The sequence below is a fragment of the Phyllosticta citriasiana genome, assembly GCF_038021145.1.
Source record: "Phyllosticta citriasiana strain CBS 120426 chromosome Unknown IWZ02scaffold_1, whole genome shotgun sequence".
Classification (NCBI taxonomy): Eukaryota; Fungi; Ascomycota; class Dothideomycetes; order Botryosphaeriales; family Phyllostictaceae; genus Phyllosticta; species Phyllosticta citriasiana.
Genome location: NW_027117278.1, coordinates 1,812,342 through 1,833,287, shown reverse-complemented (window position 1 = coordinate 1,833,287; position 20,946 = coordinate 1,812,342). Strand labels below are relative to the sequence as shown.

Here is a 20,946-nt window from a genome sequence, read left to right as displayed (position 1 = left end):
TCAGCCATCAACAACACCACACCTGCACGCACCTCGCCGGCGCTTCAATCTCTGTTCCACCCCGTCTATCGCTCCAATTGCTCCCATCGCGTCATCCGCCACAATGCTCGCTCGCACCGCCTTGGCCCGCCTGCGCGCCCACGGCCCGGCGAGCTCAGCACGCGACGTCGCACACATTTCGCGCCAGCTTGCCCACACTTACCTGACGTCCACCACCGCCACCACCCACTTGGCCATCGCCCCGGTTGTCAAGACCTTCCGCTCTTACGCTACTGCCACCAAGACCAAGAAGGCCACTACCAAGAAGAGCCCTGCCAAGAAGACTGCTACCAGGAAGACTGCTACCAGAAAGACTGCCACCAGGAAGACTGCCAAGAAGCCTGTCAAGAAGGCCGTCAAGAAGGCCGTCAAGAAGCCTGTCAGGAAGAGGGCCGCTAAGAAGCCTGTCAAGAAGCCTGCTCCCAAGAGGAGAGGTTTGACTGAGAGGCAAAAGCTGCTGAAGGAGAAGGTCAAGACCAGGGAGAACATTGCGCAGCTGAAAGCTACTGCTCTCGAGGAGCCCAAGGCGCTTCCGGCCAGTGCATGGGTCCTTTACGTTTCTGAAGTGTTCCGCAAGCTGCCGCAGGGCGAGAAGACCAACAGTGTCGATGTTATCAAGAAGGCCGCGGCCGATTTCAAGAACATTGGCTCCTCTGAGCTGGAGGTATGTTTGCATCCTGTGTGCCAGCGGAAACCATTTCAAAAACGCTGTGGCTGACTTGAATCGATACAGCGCCTCCAAACCCAGGCCAGCGACAACAAGAAGCGCAACCATGAGGCCTACACGAAATGGGTCCGCTCGCACACGCCTCAGCAGATTCTTGATGCCAACAAGGCCCGCAATTCTCTCAAGAGGAAGTTGGCTGTCTACAAGAAGAACAAGATCAATGATGATCGTCTTGTCAAGGCGCCCAAGACTGCTTACTTCACCTTCTTTCTGGAAAGGGCTGGCTCGAGCGAAGGGTCCGTCCCAGAGCGGGCGAAGCAAGCTAGCCAGGAGTGGAAGAACATGTCTGCCGCTCAGAAGCAGGTTTGTGTTGGCCCCATCCAAAGCGCATCAATTTGATCGATTGGAACTGACACGCGTCTTTTCACCAACTTTTGCAGAAGTACGAAGAAATCGCCCTTCAAGACCTTCAGCGCTACTTGAAGGAGTACAAGAGTGTCTTCGGCGTCGAGGCCCCCCGCGCCAGGGCGTAAAAGACCTGCCGCGAACTTCTTAAGCAGCAATAGCCGTTCTATGCCTGTCTATGCCCGCGTTTGCGCTCCGCAGGTTTTTCCTCTATCTCTCTCTCTCCCTCTCCCTCCTTGCGTTGGGGATAGCAGTTTCAGTTTTGCAGATAGGTTAAAGCGCAAGCCGAGCAGTGTGGTACGATGGATGGATCTTGGTCGCAACGAGCCGATCAGGTTAGGGAGTCTAAGCACCCAGTCTGTTGCCCGTCGTTGTATTGTAAGATTTCTCCTCCTGCGAGTAACGAAATGCCGCTTTTCTCTTGTCCCTTGCCTTTTGGCCATTATCCATGATATTGTCGTTGATCGCTTGCGTCGAGAGACATGTTTTCGCCGTCAGGTCCTCTTTCCTTTTTGGCTTTTACTTATTCCCAATTTTTCTGTACGACGTTTCTGTGCAGCCGCCAGCCACACCTTGAAGGTGTGCGCACATAAAAAAGAATGATGAAATTTTTTTTCCTTTCTTTCCTTTCCCCTCCCCCTCTCCTCCCCCCAACGGTTTCTTTGTACCACCAAGATCATCAACCAACCCATAGAGTATGATGATGCGGTCTGTGATTTAATGGAAGCGCCCGATAATGTGTCGCGTACAACAGCTACGTATGATAGTGGATACCTGCATAGGTGAAATCTAAGCTCTAACATGTGTGTGGGTACGACGTGGTGTGATGCAAGCACAAATGAAAATTTCGCCGTTGTGCGGGCGGCTATGAGATCATCCATCTCGTCTGTGCACTCACTCCCCTCCAGTGACACGCCTGCAGATGAAACTTTTGTCCATCATGGAAGTATGAAACGCGCAAGTCTGCTGGAAAGAAAAGCTGAATGATTCTGCCATGTATGTGTTGTGCATATGCCTTTTCTGGCCTCGTCTCATCCTGCCTGACTACCTACCCCCATACGTTCCCCACCACCCGACCGAAAAAACTCCTCGCTTTGCTGTCAAGACAGACAGACCCATGGAAGAAACGTTTGGAAGTGAATCATGAAAAGAAAAGGAGATGCCATCCATCCCCAGCCAGCAGCAACCCCAAAACTAGGCTACGCTATGCCATACCATGCTGCAAGCAAGGCCTTCATCCCATCACTCTATCAATTAGAGCATATCGACATCGCCGTCGCCCGCTGCCGCCATGCCAAAAGCGAACCTGCCCGTCTCCATGGCCGCGACGCGATCCAGCTCGTCCTGGTACTCGCGACGGATGTCGTCGAGCGTGAGGATGCGGCGCTTGACGACCTGCTTGGCCAAGCCGACGCCGTCGGCCGAGGTGCTCTCGCGCTGGCCGACGAGCAGGTAGCGGTCGTCGTCCTTGACGAGGGCGAGCGTGTTGATGAGGACGAGGAAGAGATTGACGATGCGCGCGTCCTTGGGGTCGTGCAGCGCCGTCGCCGACGCCTTGAGCCGCGAGATTTGGTCGTACAGGGCGTGCGCAGCGCCGCGGTAGTTGTTCTTGGCGACGCGGGAACGCGTACAGCGTGCGGTGGTATGACTCGCCGGGCCCTGAGGCCACATTAAGCGCGTCGCGCGCTAGCGAGGCCAGCACTTCGTCGACGGCGTCTAGATCGTGACTGAAAGGCAGGGCGATGAGCGCCTTTTCACGATGCTGCGTCACCATGGCTTTGACGAGCGAAGCAAGCGATGCTTTGCGAAGTCGCACATCTTCGTAGCGGATGAGCGCGCCGTATGCGCTGCGGAAGTTGGAGCAGGCGACGCTGGCGTGAAAGAGGCGAGAAAGGATTTCTTGAATGCTCTGCAGAACGTAGAGGTGAGCTGATGTCAATATAGACGCTCGCGTCTTGCAATTACGACATACCTTGGGGTGTGACGCTGCCTCCTGGTACATGAGCGCCTGTTCCGCCCACTGCACCACGAAAACGTGAGATTTTGCTCGGTCAAAGAGGTTCATTACGTGATGGCAGAAAGGGCCAAGTCCCCTGCGGAACGAGTCTCTTTCTTCCGCATTCAAGAAGCCGTACGTGTCGACGTTGAAAATGTCAAAGAAACCTGCTACTGTCAGCAAGAATTCCCCTTTGCAGAGTGTCCATAACGTACCACAACCGTAGCTCGCCTTGTTGAAGTAGATGCTCGCCATCTCATCCTTTCCGATGGCGAGGTAGTAACGAGCCCTGAGATAGGTTCCCCAGACATTACTTGGCAGAAAAGGCAGAAACTCTGATGCGAGGTCGATATTTCCATGCTTGAGCAGATTGCTCATGACACCGCCAGACACAAATTCCCAGCTTTCAGGCAATGGGAGTCCAAAGGTCCACGCGCGACACCAGTAGGTGATGAGCTCAGGCAGAGTCCCATCAGGCGTGCGCATTGTTGCCCAATCGCCGATGAATAGACTCTCGAAAATGGTGACTGTTGCTGTGCATTTCTTGACGGGGTTTTCGCCAATGTCCATTTCAGAAGTCACTGACGAAGACCGTCTCCGAGTCTTTTGTGGATCTGCCCGGACGGTTCGTGCCAGCCACCTGGTAATCAGAGCTCCCTTCAACCTCTCTATCAACACGGGGTATATTTCGGCCACATCGAGATCGGGTAGAGACTCTTGGGGGTTCTCAAAATCTGTGCCAACAAAGGCAATGAGCACCAGGAGGTCCAGAAGAATCTCATATGTCAACTCCAAGGTTTCTTGTGCACCGCGGATGAGCGTTTTTGCCCCATAACCTGCAATAGCTTTTAACTGCGAATGTCCACGGGTACTTTCGTCTAGTCGTTCCAATGCAGCGACGACGAGCTCTTGCGTAATTCCCTGGAAGCCACCCAGATCGTCGAGATGTGAGCTGAGCTTCTCAAAATCGTCATCCGTTACTTGATCGCAAATGCTGCAGTAGGCTTCAAATTGCGCCATGCGGTCGAGAATTGAAAATGACGATTCTTGCGCGACCTCGCGTCGAACTGCGAGTTCGAGCTGGTAATTGAAGGAAGAAGGGAAGGATTTGCGGAAGACTGCAGCGGCTGTGAGCAGCTTTGCTACATTGATCGACAAGTCATCCTGGAGAGAAGAGAATAAGGGTCGGGAGAGCGGAGGATCTTCAGAGCCGGCAAACTTGTCCTCGTTCAAACGAAGGATCTCGACTTCGGAGCATGTACGGATTGGAGACACGTAGTCTGCGTGGAGTAACCATGGCAGGCTGTTGTCGAAGTCATAAACAAGACCGATGGGTTCTCCTCGTCGCTTGTGGAAGTCTTCGACAACTCCATAAAACACCTGCCATTGATTTGCTAGGTCCAGCTCCTGCTTATCGTGATCCAAGCCGTCTGATCCCTGTCGTCTCTGAACCTTTACTGCAACGGCGATGGAAATCTTTTCCTTCAGAGACATCTTGCCTGCAGCGGTGTATAGCCGCATAGACTCGTCTGACAGGCCCCTAAGATAAACCCCAAGAGCCGCCTCGAGCGTGGGAATGGTAAATCGGCCGGGGTAGAAGAGGAATTCGAGGTACTTCTCCGTGACGCTGCGGGAATGGAATGACGGGTCTTCCATATCGAGATCACGCGGATTTGATGGAGTTGCCTTCAACGAATCTGCGGTAAGCGATCCTGCATCGACGGTGGTCCAGTTGTTTCTCCATGTGTCTTCGAGCTGCTCCAGGTCGTCGTACAGGCTGAAACGGAGGTTGAAGACGGAGCATCTTGGCCCTGATCTGACTTGGATCCAGAGGTCCGCATCTCGCCAGCCAGACTTGGGCTTGATGCAGAATTCCTCCAAGTTCCAAACCGTCGTGTTCATTAGCTCGTCGACTGGAGGTGTAAAGACAAAATCGGGCTGGACGTCATGGATGCCATGGCCTTGGTAATCCGCATCTCTTACGCCCCAGAACTTGAATTGGTGGCGCTTTGGCGAGTAGGTTACGATGAAATATTCATCACCGTCCCGAGGCGCCTGGACCTCCAGTATTTGCATCAGCTTGCGCTGCTCGGCACCGACGAAAAACGGAGCCATGTTCTGTGGATCTCGATTGTTTTCGCCGAGGAGGTCAGTCTCCAGCCCCACTCTGCCATTCTTTACATTCCATGATCTGAGTGTGTGGTTCAGCGAGACGGTCCATATGTGTTGTTGATCGGGGGAATGCTCTATCGCAGCGGCGGTCGAAGCTTGGAGGTCGCGATCTCCAAAGCGAATGGTTCGGCTGCCCTTCCATGGCAAGAAGCTTTTCAATGCAGAGCCAAAGCCGCCCTCGCCATAAAAAGTTTCGCGCCACGATGAGCCTGTAGCAAGTTTAGCGGAATCTCAATGAGTGTGCTGGATCGCTCCTACCGTCGTCGGCAGCATTCCTTGTCAAGCGCAACAAAAGTCCATCTTCAAGAGAAATGAGCAGCTCTTGAGCGCTTGGGGCGACTAAGCGGTACGGAGTGCGCAAAGTGAACGCCGAGGGAATGCATGACTTGCACCAAATGTCGGCCTCTACTTCTGATGCTGCTGGTCGGATAAAAAAGTCCTTCGGAAGATCGAGGGTGTAAAGCTCGCGCGCGATTGTGAGGACGAAAACATTCAGTGAGTCTTTCTCAGCAGGCTCCGCGAGGGCGACACCAAAAGGCTGGATTGGATTTGGAAACTCCAGGAGTAGGGTCAAGATAGCTTCACCCTTTTGGTGTTTGTCGACTGTGAGGTCCACCGAGCGCAACTCTAATATCTTGCGCTCAGACAAGATCCTCCACAGGAAGCTTCGCGGATGGGTGTGTTTCTGGCGGAAGAAGATGGATGACTCCCCCGCAGCGAGATGCTGGCGCACGAAGCCAGTCTCGTCAGAGCCCTGGTAGTGGTCTTGGAGGACTCGGCGCGTGCCCTTGGACCGGGACAAGAAGGACGAATTGCCGTGGGACGGTAGGATGAAGCCAATGGTGGTGCCGGCGTAGGATGGGTCGAGATTCAGGCGCGTCTCCCGATGGAGGAGAGGAGCAACAGAGGTGGCCATGCCTGCGCCATTCAGTGAGGAACAGGCGCGGGCTGGAATGGCAAGGTGGTGGTCGACGGGCGCGGGGGACAGGCAGCGGTGTTGACGGTTGTGGAGCTGGAGCGTCTGCAGCTACACGCAACGCGAAACTTTGGAGCTTCGCCGACTGGGATCGACGCGTGCACCGCCACAACAGCCACAGTTGCTCGCTGCTTTGTTCATTTGAACAATCTCTAGCAATCTACCATTTACGCAAGTACCTGAGCTAAAACACCATTTCCGTAGCCAAAAGTCCTTCACAACGCCTTGCTAAACAAACTCCATCGATGCCACTCATGACAAGCAACAAAACATGCAAAAAGAAGAGAAGTTCGTCTGATGATCAACCTGCTTATTTGCCCTCTAGTCCTTTTCGAGATCCTTCGGGCTTGGGTCACCAATTCCATCCTCGTTGATGGCAAACATGGCGTCGCTTTCAGGCAAGCACGGGCTGTCGTAGATTTTGCAAACTCGCGTCTCGCCACGGCCCTTGCGCAAGCTCAGTCTTGTCGTACTGGCATGGGCAATTATGTTGCCGCCAATAGGCTTCTTCGGGTCTGGATTGAACATGGCGCTGGGTCCTCCATCGACCTGGGCTACGACCTGATTCGTGATGACGACCGCGATGCCGAACTCGTCGGCAAGCCGTTGCAGGTTGCGCATGAACTTGGCCAGGTGAACTTGACGCGCCGACAGCTCTCCTCGGCCCATGAAATCTGTACGATACAAGGATGTTGCGGAGTCGACTACAAGAAGGGAAAATCGCGTTTCTGTCATCATCTGAGCGGCCTGTTGGAGAAGCGAGAGTTGATGGTCCGAGTTGTATGCACGAGCATAGGCGACATTGTCAAGGACTTCTTCGCCGGAGAGGCCGTAGCGGTTCGCAACAGCTAGCAAACGCACAGGTCTGATTCAGGTCAGTGGGTTCGTCGCAGCAAGGACATCTTGGTGAGAATGATGCTGACCTGAAAGTTCCTTCTGTGTCAATGTAGAGACACTTGCCCTCGCCGCCACCCATGTCAAAGGGTAATTGGCATGTCACAGCAAGCGTGTGGCATATTTGACTTTTACCGGTCCTGAATTCTCCAAATATCTCGGTGATTGAGCCAGTCTCGATACCACCAGCGAGAAGGGTGTCCAGCTGCTTGGACCCGGTTGTAATGGAGATGAGCTCACTTCGACGTTGATGCATTTCGGTTGCTGTTGTGAAGCCCATAGGAACGAGTTTCGACGCTAGACGAGGGTCAGCCGGAGCTGTCGACGAGGCCCGGATGATCATGACTGACCTTCAGCCAATATCTTTGAGGCTTTCTGCTCCGAGATTCCCTTTATTTGCTCCAATAGCCTCCGAGGCCTGTGGTCATGTCAGCGTTGGAAAGATGGCCTTGGAATGCGTGGGGACATACGTGTAAGCCACAGACTCGACGGTATGATAACCACCATCCATGATGAGCTTGATGTCGCGCGCCGTCAGGCCATTCACACCCTCGAGCGCTGTGAGGGGCGTCGGGGCACCGGGCGCGCCCATGGAGCCATCGTCAAAGCCCGATTGGGACTGCTGGTCCTCTTCGGCGCTCATGATGATTACGGACGGCTTCTGGAGGCTGGGTGAAGTGTGTTGTTGGCTGCAAAGGAGTCTGGTGAGCGAGGGTTGGGGTGGCGCGGGCGTGTTGACAGAGGGAGAATGGACGCGCGACACCTAGACGAAGGCGACGCGTTGGCAAAGTGGAGTGGCGAATCGCGCCCTCACATGCTCTTGCTGCCTAGCGTCGACTTATGCCTGAGGCACAAAGTTTCCCCGAGAGGCTTGTTCGAGCCACACCCACCTCAAACACTGTCGCCCATCTTGGACTGCAACTTTCGATTCCACAAGACACGGCCGATATGCTGAGAACGACCAGCTGTTGTGCTCACGTCTCCAAGGCCCGGACCGAGCTAGCCGATGACTGATGTGTGCCTTAGTATCACAGGCGGGGACAAGCCTCCAGCTTCGAGCAACGTCCCCGCACGTCTCGGTATCCGGCCGAGGGGCAACTATGGACTACTGCTTCCCCACGACAGGACCCTCTTCAACGTCATGGCATTAGCCTCGGCCTGGAAAGTGATACGCGCTGTCTCCTTTTCCTATAACTTGCAAATTTCACTCTTTGCCCTCCACTCTCTCCGGACGTAGAAGCAGCATCCGATTGTCTTCTTCTTTTTTCGAATCTAACTCAACATCCTCTAGCCATGTCTGAGAAGCGACCAGTTCGAATTGCAGGTACCCAGCCGCTCAGTTCCCATTTGTCAAATCCGTTTGCCAACAATGACAGGATGCTCTGGCTCAACAACAGACCGGCGCGATGCCATGCGCGCTCTGTCAGCCAACTTTGCTACGGACCCTGTTGACGTCATCATCGGAGACTGGATGTCAGAGGCCAACATGACTTCCCGTGGCGTTGCCAAAACAGATGCCGAAGGGGATGCCTATGAGCCAACATTTCTCGAAGCCCTTGGCCCAGCATTGCCGCACATTGCCAAACATGGCATCAAAGTCGCTGCCAATGCCGGGGCTTCCGACACCCGCAAGCTCCATGAAATCGTCACCAAGATGGTCCAAGACCAAGGCTTGGATCTGAATGTGGCTTGGATATCCGGAGACGAGGTCCTGCCAGCAGTCCAAAACGCTCTCGAGTCGGGGCAGTCTCAATTTGAAAACATTTGCACTGGAGAGATTCTTAAAGACTGGAACTTTGAACCCACGTATGCTCAAGCTTATCTTGGTGGCTTGGGCATTGCAGAGGCCTTTGCTCGTGGAGCCGGTTTGTAGACACGCCCTCATCGTGAATCTCTATGCTGAATCAAATAGACATCGTCGTCTGCGGCCGAGTGTCAGACGCTGCCCCGGTAATCGGCGCCGCGTACTGGTGGCACAACTGGACTCGTAGCGACCTACTCCAGCTTGCCAACGCTTTTGTAGCCGGCCACTTGATTGAATGTTCCAACTACGTCTGCGGCGGTAACTTCAGTGGCTTCAAACGTCTCGCATCCAAGGGCTGGGACGACATTGGGTACCCCATTGCCGAAATCTCGAGCTCAGGGGCCGTCGTAATTACCAAAAATCTCGGTACTGGCGGAGAGGTGTCTGTCGACACCTGCACCAGTCAACTACTGTACGAAATTCAAGGGCCTTGGTACTTCAACTCGGACGTGACCGCCCTGCTTTCTGACCTCTGGTTCGAGCAGCTCTCCACCGACCGAGTCGCCCTGCATGGTGTCAAGGCAGACCTTCCCCCGCCAACAACCAAGGTCGGCATCACGGCAAAAGGAGGCTATCAAGCCGAATTCCACTGGTTCCTCGTTGGGCTGGACATCAAGGAGAAGGCGACCATGATGGAGTCTCAAATCCGCAAAATGCTGTCTCCGCATATCCACCGCTTCTCGAAGCTAGCCTTCACCACCAACGGGTCAGTTCCGGAAAATCCTACCAATCAAAATGCCGCCACGGTCGACTTTCGCGTCTTTGCCCAGGCGCCGAATGCCAAAGATTTGATGCCCGAGCGCTTCTTGCGGCCGTGTATGGATCCTGTCATGGAAGGTTATCCGGGTGCGACGCCCCATCTAGACTTCCGTCAGGCCTTCCCCCGCCCCATCTACGAGTACTACGTGACTCTGCTGCCGCAGGCAGACCTGCAGCACAAAGTCTACATGCACACAGGTGAGGAAGTGGAAGTAGCGCCACCATCGGAGACGAAGGTTTGGCCAAAGCAGCAGCCAAGCCAGCCGACAACAGACGGACAAGTGAGCTTGGAAGCATACGGAAAGACGGTCAGGGGCCCTCTGGGATGGATTGTCCATGCCAGAAGCGGCGACAAGGGCAGCAACGCCAACGTTGGGTTCTGGGTACGTTTTGCGGACGAGTGGGACTGGCTGAAGGGCTTGTTGAGCGTGGACGCGGTCAAGGAGTTGTTGGCCGAGGAATACACCGGGAAGGCAATTGTGAGTTCATGTCCCCATGGCGCGGCGGAAATCGGCAGTCCCTGGCAAGGAAGCCGGTCCGGAGGAGCACTTGTTCTATCCCAAGGGTAGACCGAGCGACCTGCCATTTCCTTTCGACACCCGCTGTGATGCCTCTGATACCTGGTGTTAAGTGACTGATTTGCTGATCCATGTTCAGGACCGCTTCGAACTTCCCAATCTCCGTGCCGTCCACTTCCTGCTCCACGATCATCTCGACCGCGGCGTCAGCTGCTCCAGCTCTTACGACTTCTTGGGCAAGAACATTGCCGAGTTTTTGCGCGCACGACATGTCGACTTGCCGGTGCGATTTTTGGAAAGGGGGAAGCTTTAAACATTCCTGCGTCCCTTTTTGCATTTTGCAAAGTCAAATCATGAGTTGTTGACATGCTCAATTGCATCTGGAAGCCTTTTTTTTTTTTTTTTTTTTTTTTTTTTTTTTTTGGGCATATCTACATGGCATGGCAAGTATTGCAAGAGAGAAATATGTGCATCACTCAGCGCTTTAGCTCGAGCCTATTCGACGTCCGTTCGCACGACATGTCTGTGGTCAAACCAATGACGGCAAGCAGGAGCCTTTCCACTTTCCGTTGTCACTGTGCTCTGTGCCAAATGTGCTTCTGTTTTCGCTTCGGTGCTTTCGAAGACAACGCAGAGACCAACCCAGGAACTGTCTCAGTTGCATTTCTTGACTCACTCAACCCTCCTGGCGCAGTGACGTTCAGTAGCTCCGACACTGCTAAATTTACATATATCATCATTCTTACCTGACTTCGACGAAATTTTTTCCACATCTTCAGCTCTATCCTTCAGCCAAGGACCAACAAAACTTCAATTGACCAAGCCTGCTGACGCCCGGCGCGTCTGTTCAGTCAAACCCCCTCTCACCAACTTCTCGATTAGCTCTCCGCGAAGGAGACCGACATTGACCTCAGTCTTTGATAGCCTGTGTCCCATCAAACCATCAAAAAAGATGGCGCCAGAAGCAAGCCCTCCTGAACCGTGCAGCCGCACGCGGCACCAAACGAGTCCCTTGCCTTTCCTGCGGCCCTATCGCCGCATGCCTGCGCAGCAACTGCTGCCTCGACCGACGACTTCTCCTGCTGCGCTACCTACCGGTCGGGTCCGAGGTGACCGAGGCTTGCGGAGGTTGGGAAGTGGTAGTCCTTCGCCTGAATCAACAACGACGAGGACGAAGATGGCGACAAGAAAAGCGCTCCCAGAAAACACGAGCGTGGAAGCTGGAGATTATACGTATGCAGAAGAGGAAGAAAGAGGACCGCACGGATTCACCGTACCTTCGCCTGTCAGCCCTCCAACGGACTTAATTTCTTGCCCGCAATCGGACAGCGGGTACGAGTGTAGCCCTCTCGAGCAACCCCCCTCTTATTTCCCAACTCCCCCAATTCCTTCGGACCGCTGTCCAAGTCAATACCACAAAGGTCAGCGCCTAAACAGCCATACACGGTCCATTTCCGACAGTGCCATCCCCTCCGATCCTAATGGTTCCTCATGCACTTACCAGCGAGACTGGACGCCGCAGCCGCTTCCAGCTGGCATCGCGCGACCTCCGGGACACCCGCCGACGCGCGACGCAATCTTCGCACCGCCAGCGACGCCGTACCCACTGGCGCTGGCGGGCGTCAACGTCGTGGCGAGGCCGTGGACGAGCGGTTCGTCATCTTCCTCGTCGCCCACTTCTTTTCGGTCAAACAAGTCGTCTGGATCTGGTTCGCCGATCGACTGGAGTCCATTCCGCGCGAAGGCAGCAACGACGGCAAGAGAGGGAGAGGCTGCCAAGTTGTGGGGCTGGAAAAGAAGTCTGCCTTGGGGCTTGGGCTCAATATCGCAGTCCCGTTCGACGGGTGGCAGGGAGGGAAGCAATGAGGCGATGACGCCGCTGCGTGCAGCACCTGCACCGCCTTCTCTTCCATCTCGAATACGCTTGGGGACGCAGTTAGTATCTGCAGCTGGCCCTCCTTCTTCGGCATCTTTGCAGCCCAGCGGTAGTGAGAATCAAAGCTCACGAGGTCCCTCACTCCTCACGCAAATCCTGAACGCGCGAGTCTGGGTAAAGGCCACATCCCGCGTGTTTGGACCTACCGACCCACGCACTGCAGCGGCGAGGAAAGAAGAGAGCGCCAGGAGAGTTGAGCGGGCGAATTGGGGTGAAAGGATCGAGGCCTCCCTGGGAAGGACGAAGGAATTGAGAGAGTGGTGGATCGGCGGGGGCCATGGGAGAAACGGTGGGAGTAATGAAAACGGCAAAAGGGTTAGATTTGCCGAAGAGAATGGGCAGAAGGAGGAAAAGATACAAGTGCCTGGTGCAGAGAAGAAGTGAAAATGACTGAGATGACGAGGATGAGGCGTTGAAGTGCAAAGGCGAACGGGTAATAATTTACTTTTTACTTCTCTACTTGCACCTCTGAAATTGTTCCTGTTGTGTTTGGAGAAGGATATGGTAATTGAGGAATTCTCATGAAAAGGAAGGAATCGAGGGGAACAAGACTCTGAAATCTGCAAAGACGGGATTAGGGGAGCTTACCTCACCTGTCATCATCGCTTGGTATGATGCATCCGTGAGCGCTCCCTGTCCCCGTGTAGCTGAGATCTTGACTGCTTCATGTCCGCACTCCTTTGGCGCGATGAATGCTCACTGCTTGCCAGTCTTTGGTCCTGCGTGCTACGACTCTTGCTTCCAAGCCTCGATGCAAAGTTGATGGTTGGATCCATGTGATAAACTTGAAATTGACCAATGTACATGTTGGTAGTCTCTTGTGCGAGGTCGAGCGGCTAAATACTCCAGCCTGGCGAGGCTTGGCCAGCATTGGAGTATTCCAGCCAAAGAATCCATCAACAATTTGTGGAGCATCCATCACGGTATCCGACGAGGCGAAGGTCGGCGAAAAGTCCCGAAGTCAGACACAGTTGGCCGTAGCGTCCGAGGTGAATTATAGCGGGGCATGGAGCTGGTGTGAGGGAGCGGATCCAGGGGCTCGCAGTGGAGCAAAACGGCAGCGAAAGAAGCGCAATCAGACGATATCAATGTCATCTCGAAAGATGTATGATGTTGTTGACGATTATTGTTGTCAGTCAGGCAGGAGGGGCGGACGTGCGTCCCTGACTCTCGGGTCTGCCCCACTACCCAAGTTAAAAGACCCCGCGCCTCAGCACAGAAAACATTGAGTCGAGCCCCTCTTCTTCCCCCCTCCATCGTTTCCTCTTCAATTCCTCAACACATACCCTCCACCACACAAGTAAGTTTGTCCTTGTCTTGCTTCATTCACGGCTTGTGAGCTGCGATCGATTGCCCTGGTGACGATGCCACGGCTTGCCGCGCCAAGAGTGCCCCTCATATGGAGACATCCCTCCACGTTGGCACGCCGATTCCGGGCTGCAAGAACTAGGCGCAATCTCTGGAGCTTGCCATCTTTTCTTTTCTCTGGCGTCCTGTCAGATCAAGCTAACCACTGCACAGTAAAATGTCTCTCTCCAACAAGCTCGCCATCACTGACGTCGACCTCAAGGGCAAGCGCGTCCTGATCCGCGTACGTCTCCTAAAAACTACATTCACAGTGGCAAAGGCGCAGGGCTAATACATCCATAGGTAGACTTCAACGTCCCCCTCGATGGCGACAAGAAGATCACCAACAACCAGCGCATCGTCGGTGCTCTGCCCACCATCAAGTACGCCATTGAGAATGGCGCCAAGGCAGTGGTCCTGATGTCGCACCTGGGCCGTCCCGACGGCAAGCCCAACCCCAAGTACAGCCTGGCCCCCGTCGTTCCCGAGCTCGAGAAGCTTCTGGGCCGCAGCGTCGTCTTCACCAAGGACTGCGTTGGCCCCGAGGTCGAGGAGGCCGTCAACAAGGCCACCGACGGCCAGATTGTCTTGCTCGAGAACTTGCGCTTCCATGCCGAGGAGGAGGGCAGCTCCAAGGATGCCGAGGGCAAGAAGGTCAAGGCCGACAAGGCCGCCGTTGACCAATTCAGGAAGGGTCTCACTGCTCTGGGCGATGTCTACATCAGTGAGTCGTCACCAAACCCGCAGTTGTCAAGAAATGCGACGCACCTGAGCAGACGCTGACTTGTCACAGACGACGCCTTTGGCACTGCCCACCGCGCACACAGCTCCATGGTCGGTGTCGACCTGCCCCAGAAGGCCTCTGGCTTCCTCGTAAAGAAGGAGCTCGAGTACTTCGCCAAGGCTCTTGAGAACCCTCAGCGCCCCTTCCTCGCCATCCTCGGTGGTGCCAAGGTTTCGGACAAGATCCAGCTGATTGACAACCTGCTCGACAAGGTCAACACCATCATCATCTGCGGTGGTATGGCCTTCACCTTCAAGAAGACGCTCGAGAACATGGCCATTGGTGACTCGCTCTTCGACAAGGCCGGTGCCGAGACCGTCCCCAACCTGGTCGAGAAGGCCAAGAAGAACAATGTCAAGATTGTTCTGCCCTGTGACTTCATCACTGCCGACAAATTCGACAAGGACGCCAACACTGGTTACGCCACCGACAAGGACGGCATCCCCGACGGCTGGATGGGTCTCGACTGTGGTGCCGAGTCGGTCAAGCTCTACAAGCAGGCCATTGACGAGTCGTCGACCATTCTGTGGAACGGACCCGCCGGTGTCTTTGAGTTTGAGAAGTTCGCCTCGGGCACCAAGGCCACGCTCGACACGGTCGTCGCCGCTGCTCAGAACGGCAAGATTGTCATCATTGGTGGTGGTGACACTGCCACCGTGGCGGCCAAGTACGGCGTCGAGGACAAGCTCAGCCACGTGTCGACGGGTGGTGGTGCTTCGCTCGAGCTGCTCGAGGGCAAGGCTCTGCCCGGTGTTGTTGCCCTGTCGAGTAAGTCCTAGACGGTTGCGCACGAGTGAGCGAATGGCTCTGATGGTGTGCATCGAAAAGGGAGCCCCCCCAGGCTTTGATTTCTCTGGGCGGCTCATTGGCATATAATAGTAGATAACGACGATGATGAATCAAATTTTTCTTCAATGCGCATCGGCCCCAAGTGCCGCATTCAACAGGGAGGAATCCGATTGGGCACTTCTATCTCATTTCCTGTGTCCTGCGATAGGAGTCACCAGACGTCGAATGCTTTGTGTGACTATAGATTTCCTTTTAGCCTAGTTCTAGACTCGCTCGCACTCCTTCTTCATCATGCCCTTGTGTAGATGTTCAAGCCCCGTAAACTTCTATCCCGACATTCCTTGTGGTTCTTGTATCTCTATGCCGCGAGTGGCAACAATCGTCTTCGCCTCTCCATTCGTGGGGGCACAATGCCGCGGTGTTCGCTATGACGCCGTAAACGCTGGCAGGAATAATCAAGCCCTCTTCTGGTCGACCTTTTTCAGTTCCTCCCTGTGTGCAGTGTTAGCTACATCCGTACCAGATAGCAGCCGCCGGCGATATGAGCGATATGACTGAGGGGCGAAGTATCCCAAGATGGGACCAACATACTTTAGTTGTGCTGAAAAGTCCTCGCTCGTGTCGTCGTCATCCCAGCTCTCCTCCCACAGATGCGTGTTTGCGGCCGCGGCGGCGGGGAGTTCGGCGTCTTCGGTGGCCCAGTCTGCGCAGTGATGGGAGTATTAGCGGCTAATCCCTCCCTAGCTCATCATTTTAACAGCAGGCGAAGACAGACTATATACCTTCAGCGGGAAAGTCTTCAAACTCGTCGTCCTCCTCCAGCGCGGCGGCGGGCTTGCTGTTCTCGGTAGCCTTGTCGCCCGCGTCCTTGGGGTCAGCGGTGCTAGGTTTGTTGGTCGCGGCGGCGTTGTTGTTGTTGTTGTTGTTTTGCGGGGCAGACATGGTGGATGAGGGGCGGAGGGACGGATCGGCGAGATGGGCTGGTAGCTTGGAAGCTTGGGAGGTGGGCGGGTTGGTGGGAGGATGAGAGTCCGGCTAGCTATCAGGCCGGCGCTGTCGAGATGCGAGGAGGAAGCGAGAGGTGTGCGGCACGTGGACTGGAACTGGCGGTGGAGAAGTAGACGGGTAATGCGTGATGGCCGTAGCGGGGATGGACAAGGTGTGGTGGTGTAGATGGAGGTCAATGAAGCTTCTGGGGCGGTCAGGCATGCGGCGCGCCAAGGCGAGGAAGGCGGCAGGCAGCCGGCCGGGGCGCAGGAGACGCGAGGCACGGACCACCCAGGCGATGTCACAGGTCGAGGTGCCGGTACCTTAGACGTCGACGACTGACAGTGGTGGAGAGCAGTGGACGCCACCCAGCTCGAATCCCGAGCCAGACAAGGAATAATGCCAGGGCACTACTCCTCGACTCCTGTTCCCCTACATCATCTCCAACTCTCCCCCTCCGCATATCAGCCCGCCCCTCCTCGCCCGCCTCCAGCTAGCCCGCTCCGTCTTCATTCCACCTCCTCAGCTCCAGCCCCAAAACCCTGAATGCTGCGGCTCTTGGTTCGTTGCTGCCTGCTGTGCACTTCTAGTTCTCGTTTCTCCCTCGCCTCTTCGCTACACGCTCTCCAACCGTTTTGCTGCCCGCCATGCCTCTCGGCGGGCTGCTGGGCTCCAGAGGAAAAAACGGCTCCAATTCTTCTCTTAGCACCGAGGATGAAGCCCAGCAATGTAACCCCCAAGCCCTTCACCATACACATTTCCCGAAAACTGACACTTTTCTAGTGCAAGATGCCTTGTCCGGTGCGAACGAGTCTATACCACGGGAAACATGCGCAGACTAGAACCCGAGCCGCTGACCTAGATAGCTGCTGCCCACATGATCAACGACGACATGAAGACTGCCGAGCGTCTTCTCAAAGACAAGCATACGCCCTTCCACAAAGTACGAGCGCTGCCGCACTAAAAAGTCTCCATCGGTTGACATTCATCAGCTAGGATGGGGAGTCGTCGTCTTCATGCGCGCAACACTTGGTTTCGAGCAAGGCGCAATGAAAGAAGGTGCGCCAGCTGTCCCTTAATATTCAGAGCCTGAGGAACAGATGAACTGAGGATACGTCCTTCGACAAAGCCGCCGACGCCCTTTCCGAAGCTGAGAACACGGCCGCCGACTATCTGCGCCGCGCTCAACGACGCCCCTCGCGCTCCGCAATCTATCCTGCTGGATCAGAATATGCGTCAATACAGGCTCAGGCCCAGCTCATGAACGCCATAATATGCATCTTGAACGAGAGCTTGACTGAGAGTATTCGTGGATTCTACAAATTGCGCAAAGGCTTCATTGCGCTGACCACAATCATGGAGTCGGAGTTGACCTACCTAAAGAGTTTGGATACCGCAAAGGCAAACGGTACAGGGCAAGCTCAGAGCAGTCGATCGAGCCTCAATTTCCGAGAAAGCAAGCAGCGAGACTTAAACTCCACAGACGCAAAAGGCTTGGCTGCCCTGACGCACTCCAAGCCAGACTCAGGAGCAGGGAGCAGTTCCAAAATCACGACTGAAAGCTCTACCGGAGTTGAGAAAGACTCGGACGACTCAGACAGCGTCAACAGCTTTGTCGATGCAGACGAGTCGCATCCAGACTCGCCCAAGACCTCCAAGTACGAGGGACATTTGGAGGTTAAGAACAGCAAGATTCAGGGGCAAGAAGAATCAAAGTCTTCTCCGTCAGACTCAACTCCGGCATCCCACTCGCCAGCTTCCTCGGACATTGCCGACGTCGAAGCCCTTGCCTCCGACTTGAACGAGGCGCTCAACATGGCAACTGATATCAACGCCACGGACCCGTCTTTCATTGGCCAGGACCCCATTGACGTTTACATTCACTCTTCAACCAACATGTGCTTTGGAGTCTTCATGATCCTCCTCTCCCTTGTACCTCCTGCCTTTGGAACGCTCCTCAAGATCGTGGGATTCCGTGGAGACCGCGAGCGAGGTCTCGCCATGCTGTGGCAAAGCACTCTGTACGACAACATCTACGGCGGGCTTGCCGGTCTCATGCTACTAGGCTACTACAATGGCTTGATGGGCGTGTGTGACATTGTGCCGAGCAGTGGGCGTGGTTCGTATCCCCGCGAGAGATGCAAGCTTCTTCTGGAGGAGATGCGGCGACGTTATCCACGTAGCCACTTGTGGTTGCTAGAGGATGCGCGGCGTCGAGTTGCGGAAAGGCAGCTGGATGAGAGTCTGGCGTTGCTTGAGGGCAGCAAGGCGAGTCCTCTCAGACAGGTGGAGGCGCTTCACTGGTTCGAGCGAAGCTTGACATTGATGTTTGTGCATCGGTACGAGGAGTGTAGCGAGGGCTTCCAGCGTTGCTGCGAAATGAACAACTGGAGCCAGGGACTGTATCTGTACATTTCGGCTTGCGCTCATGTAGAGGTGTATCGCAAGCTGCAGAAGTCAGATGGAAAAGCTGCGGTACGTTTGCGCTTTGAATTCTCGTCCCACAGCGGCTCTCGACAAGATTGGCACCTCCCCGAATTGCGGCTAGACCCAGGAGACTGCCTTCCGCCATCACAGCGGCACCTGGGCAGCTGTCAACACGTTTGCAGCCGTGCCTCGGGACCTGTTGTTGCTTCTGGCTCCCGTGATGGTTCCTACTTTGGGGACCCACAGGCTATCGTCCGACTCGTCCCAAGCTAACTGAAGACAGGTCAAACATGCGAAACGCGCCGAGGACCTGCTTCTCCGCACTCCGGCACACACGTCCAAGCGCCGACTCATGGCGCGCCAGCTCCCTTTCGATCTTTTTGTCGCCCGCAAGTTGGCAAAATGGCAAGCACGTGTAGCCGCACGTGGTGTATCCTTGATTGATGCAGTCGGCGTCTCACCGATAGAAGAGATGATTTACTTTTGGAACGGTTACAAGCGCATGGGCGACCGGCATTTGAGCGATTCGATGGAGGCGTTGCGATGGAGCTGCTTGAGCGAGTCTGCACAAGCTGGAAAGGGCAAAGTGGCAGAGTCGACCCCGGGGTCGAAAGACTTAGAGAAAGAGAACCCGGAAAAGATCAAGAAGACAGAGACCTCGATCTCGAGGGAGACTGCCGACTCGCTCGAGTCAGACTCGGCCTCTGGAGTCGAAGCCGCGCCCAGTATGCCCGATTCGACTTCAGAACCAATCGACGAGCGGGCCTTGCACGCCCTCTTGACTGCCGTGGCTCTGCGCGCCCGTGGCCATATTGACGCCGCCAAGGACCGCCTCCGAGACGGCGTGCTGTGCTACGATTGGACGGCACTCAAGGCACTCGGCCGCGAGGCCGACACTTGGGTCTTGCCGGCCGCGACTTACGAGATGGCAGCTTGCCTGTGGGTTGAGAACGAGGCACTCAGGAAGAAAAAGGGGCCGGCAACAGTGGGACCAGTTGGCGAAGACCCCCAGGAGAAGGAGAGGCTGAGAGAGTGTGGAAGGTGGGTTGAGAAAGTGGCGAAGTGGGGCGAGGGGTACGATTTGGATTCCAGGTGAGTTTTCTTCATGAGACGCTGTCTACTTTGAGTTTCTTACTAACCACATGACAGGTTTGGCCTCAAGATTGTCACAGCAAAAGACACGCTCAAGAGAGTTGGCATCGACACTGTGACGTGAGGTACAAACAGACCGACTCTTTTGGACGGGTTGAATGTAACGACGTCTATGCGACACGCACGGCCTGCAAACGGTTGATTGGATAGACTTGGGAAAAGCTAGACATTCGGTATTTTCAAGCATGCTTCCTGTTTGCAGTCTGGGTGATCTCTTCTGAAAAAGCATGCGTACCAGCTGCTCTAACTTCACAGATACGGCACGAGTCTTGCTTAGAGTGTCCAATGTCGACGCGAGACTCCTCAATGGCATTGTTGCGCACAAGGTCATTCTCTGTCTCACGAACAATGCAGTCTCAGACCGCCCCTAAACACCTCGAGCGAGAGACAAGCTCGAGCTTCAAGTCGAAAGAGTCACTCTGTGACGCCGCATGCTGAAAAGGATTTGTGAATACTAGTTCCATTACAAGTTCCCTTCACAGTGGTCGTGCTGCTTATAAGGAGCCCCCATCCGCCAGGAGGAAGACTACTTACTCACCAGCCTCCAGAACCACCTCAGAACCACCACCTCAAACAACAAGAGTCAACAATGTGCACCAGAACCAAGCTCGCTTGTGGTTGCCCCGGGCAGACAACCCGTTGTAAGAAGAAGAAGGCTTGCAAACCGCCGACGCCTGTCAATGTCACCAATTGCCGTGCATGCGCGGCTTCCAAAGCGAGCATCGCGTCTGGGTCTTCCAAGAACACGAATCGAGCCAACAGACCGTCGAAGAAGGCGAAGAAGTCGAAGAAAAATAAGAAATAAGAAGAGTCCGTAGTCGAACAGTTGAATGGTGTTTTAATGCGGCAATGGACGAGACATGACATGCAAGGTCCCACGACGCACGCTTTCTGTTGAAAGGATTACGCCATTACGAGCGGACGCTTTCCTATCAGCCTGAAAAAGAAGAAGAAGAAAAAAAAGGAAAAAAAAAAAAAAGGAAAAGGAAAAGGCAGACTCGCTTGAAAGCCTCTGGATACCGACTTCCTTGTTTTTTTAATTTTAAGCCATTGTCGCCGCGAATGCTCCTCGGGGACATATACTGAGTGAGCTCAAAATCTGCCTGTTCCTAAATTTCCTTGCTTGTACATCAACGATGAAAGACAAGACGAAAGGAGGAGGGGGCAGGGAAGGGGGCAGAAGAAGAGCGGCTAGATACAGACGACACGATTTCCTGAATTTCTCGAGCAGCTTGAGTTCATGGCATCGATCAAAATTCTGTCTTTCGACTTTGTTCTCTCTACCAATTCCAGG

The 20,946-nt window shown here is 54.8% G+C and overlaps 9 protein-coding genes across 9 annotated transcripts; 6 read left to right on the top strand and 3 right to left on the bottom strand.

Moving 5' to 3' along the window:
- Positions 1–103: 103 nt before the first annotated feature.
- Positions 104–1,239, top strand: IWZ02DRAFT_486739 (uncharacterized protein; the record flags this gene model as incomplete). The annotated part of the gene is made up of 3 exons (XM_066769292.1): positions 104–703; positions 773–1,069; positions 1,147–1,239. The coding sequence occupies 3 exons, from the start codon at positions 104–106 to the stop codon at positions 1,237–1,239; spliced, it is 990 nt and encodes a 329-aa protein (XP_066627239.1).
- A 1,126-nt stretch (positions 1,240–2,365) lies between these two features.
- Positions 2,366–6,195, bottom strand: IWZ02DRAFT_429295 (nucleoporin Nup120/160-domain-containing protein; the record flags this gene model as incomplete). Its single annotated transcript, XM_066765980.1, has 5 exons — positions 2,366–2,665; positions 2,691–3,020; positions 3,084–3,274; positions 3,323–5,488; positions 5,538–6,195. The coding sequence occupies 5 exons, from the start codon at positions 6,193–6,195 to the stop codon at positions 2,366–2,368; spliced, it is 3,645 nt and encodes a 1,214-aa protein (XP_066627238.1).
- Positions 6,196–6,340: 145 nt separating this feature from the next.
- IWZ02DRAFT_472977 (Rad51-domain-containing protein) lies at positions 6,341–8,177 on the bottom strand. The gene is made up of 4 exons (XM_066768980.1): positions 7,620–8,177; positions 7,500–7,567; positions 7,179–7,446; positions 6,341–7,120 (listed from the first exon to the last, which is right to left on the bottom strand). The coding sequence occupies exons 1-4, from the start codon at positions 7,790–7,792 to the stop codon at positions 6,577–6,579; spliced, it is 1,053 nt and encodes a 350-aa protein (XP_066627237.1). The 5' UTR covers positions 7,793–8,177; the 3' UTR covers positions 6,341–6,576.
- IWZ02DRAFT_439769 (uncharacterized protein) lies at positions 8,178–10,642 on the top strand. The gene is made up of 4 exons (XM_066766796.1): positions 8,178–8,473; positions 8,526–9,014; positions 9,062–10,191; positions 10,370–10,642. The coding sequence occupies exons 1-4, from the start codon at positions 8,443–8,445 to the stop codon at positions 10,541–10,543; spliced, it is 1,824 nt and encodes a 607-aa protein (XP_066627236.1). The 5' UTR covers positions 8,178–8,442; the 3' UTR covers positions 10,544–10,642.
- Positions 10,643–10,863: 221 nt separating this feature from the next.
- On the top strand, positions 10,864–12,704 carry IWZ02DRAFT_19880 (uncharacterized protein). The gene has a single exon (XM_066762532.1). The coding sequence runs from the start codon at positions 11,183–11,185 to the stop codon at positions 12,548–12,550; it is 1,368 nt and encodes a 455-aa protein (XP_066627235.1). The 5' UTR covers positions 10,864–11,182; the 3' UTR covers positions 12,551–12,704.
- Positions 12,705–13,709, top strand: IWZ02DRAFT_21392 (uncharacterized protein). The gene is made up of 2 exons (XM_066762722.1): positions 12,705–13,466; positions 13,688–13,709. The coding sequence occupies exon 1, from the start codon at positions 12,859–12,861 to the stop codon at positions 13,393–13,395; it is 537 nt and encodes a 178-aa protein (XP_066627234.1). The 5' UTR covers positions 12,705–12,858; the 3' UTR covers positions 13,396–13,466; positions 13,688–13,709.
- Positions 13,692–15,076, top strand: IWZ02DRAFT_368737 (phosphoglycerate kinase; the record flags this gene model as incomplete). Its single annotated transcript, XM_066764395.1, has 3 exons — positions 13,692–13,757; positions 13,817–14,237; positions 14,307–15,076. 3 exons carry the CDS (start codon positions 13,692–13,694, stop codon positions 15,074–15,076), a joined length of 1,257 nt encoding a protein of 418 aa, XP_066627233.1.
- Positions 15,077–15,541: 465 nt separating this feature from the next.
- On the bottom strand, positions 15,542–16,028 carry IWZ02DRAFT_486733 (26 proteasome complex subunit DSS1; the record flags this gene model as incomplete). The annotated part of the gene is made up of 3 exons (XM_066769291.1): positions 15,542–15,578; positions 15,678–15,789; positions 15,869–16,028. 3 exons carry the CDS (start codon positions 16,026–16,028, stop codon positions 15,542–15,544), a joined length of 309 nt encoding a protein of 102 aa, XP_066627232.1.
- Positions 16,029–16,385: 357 nt separating this feature from the next.
- On the top strand, positions 16,386–19,669 carry IWZ02DRAFT_439750 (uncharacterized protein). Its single transcript, XM_066766795.1, has 6 exons — positions 16,386–16,802; positions 16,857–16,874; positions 16,940–17,016; positions 17,066–17,132; positions 17,203–18,548; positions 18,784–19,669. The coding sequence occupies exons 1-6, from the start codon at positions 16,721–16,723 to the stop codon at positions 19,594–19,596; spliced, it is 2,403 nt and encodes an 800-aa protein (XP_066627231.1). The 5' UTR covers positions 16,386–16,720; the 3' UTR covers positions 19,597–19,669.
- Positions 19,670–20,946: the final 1,277 nt, after the last annotated feature.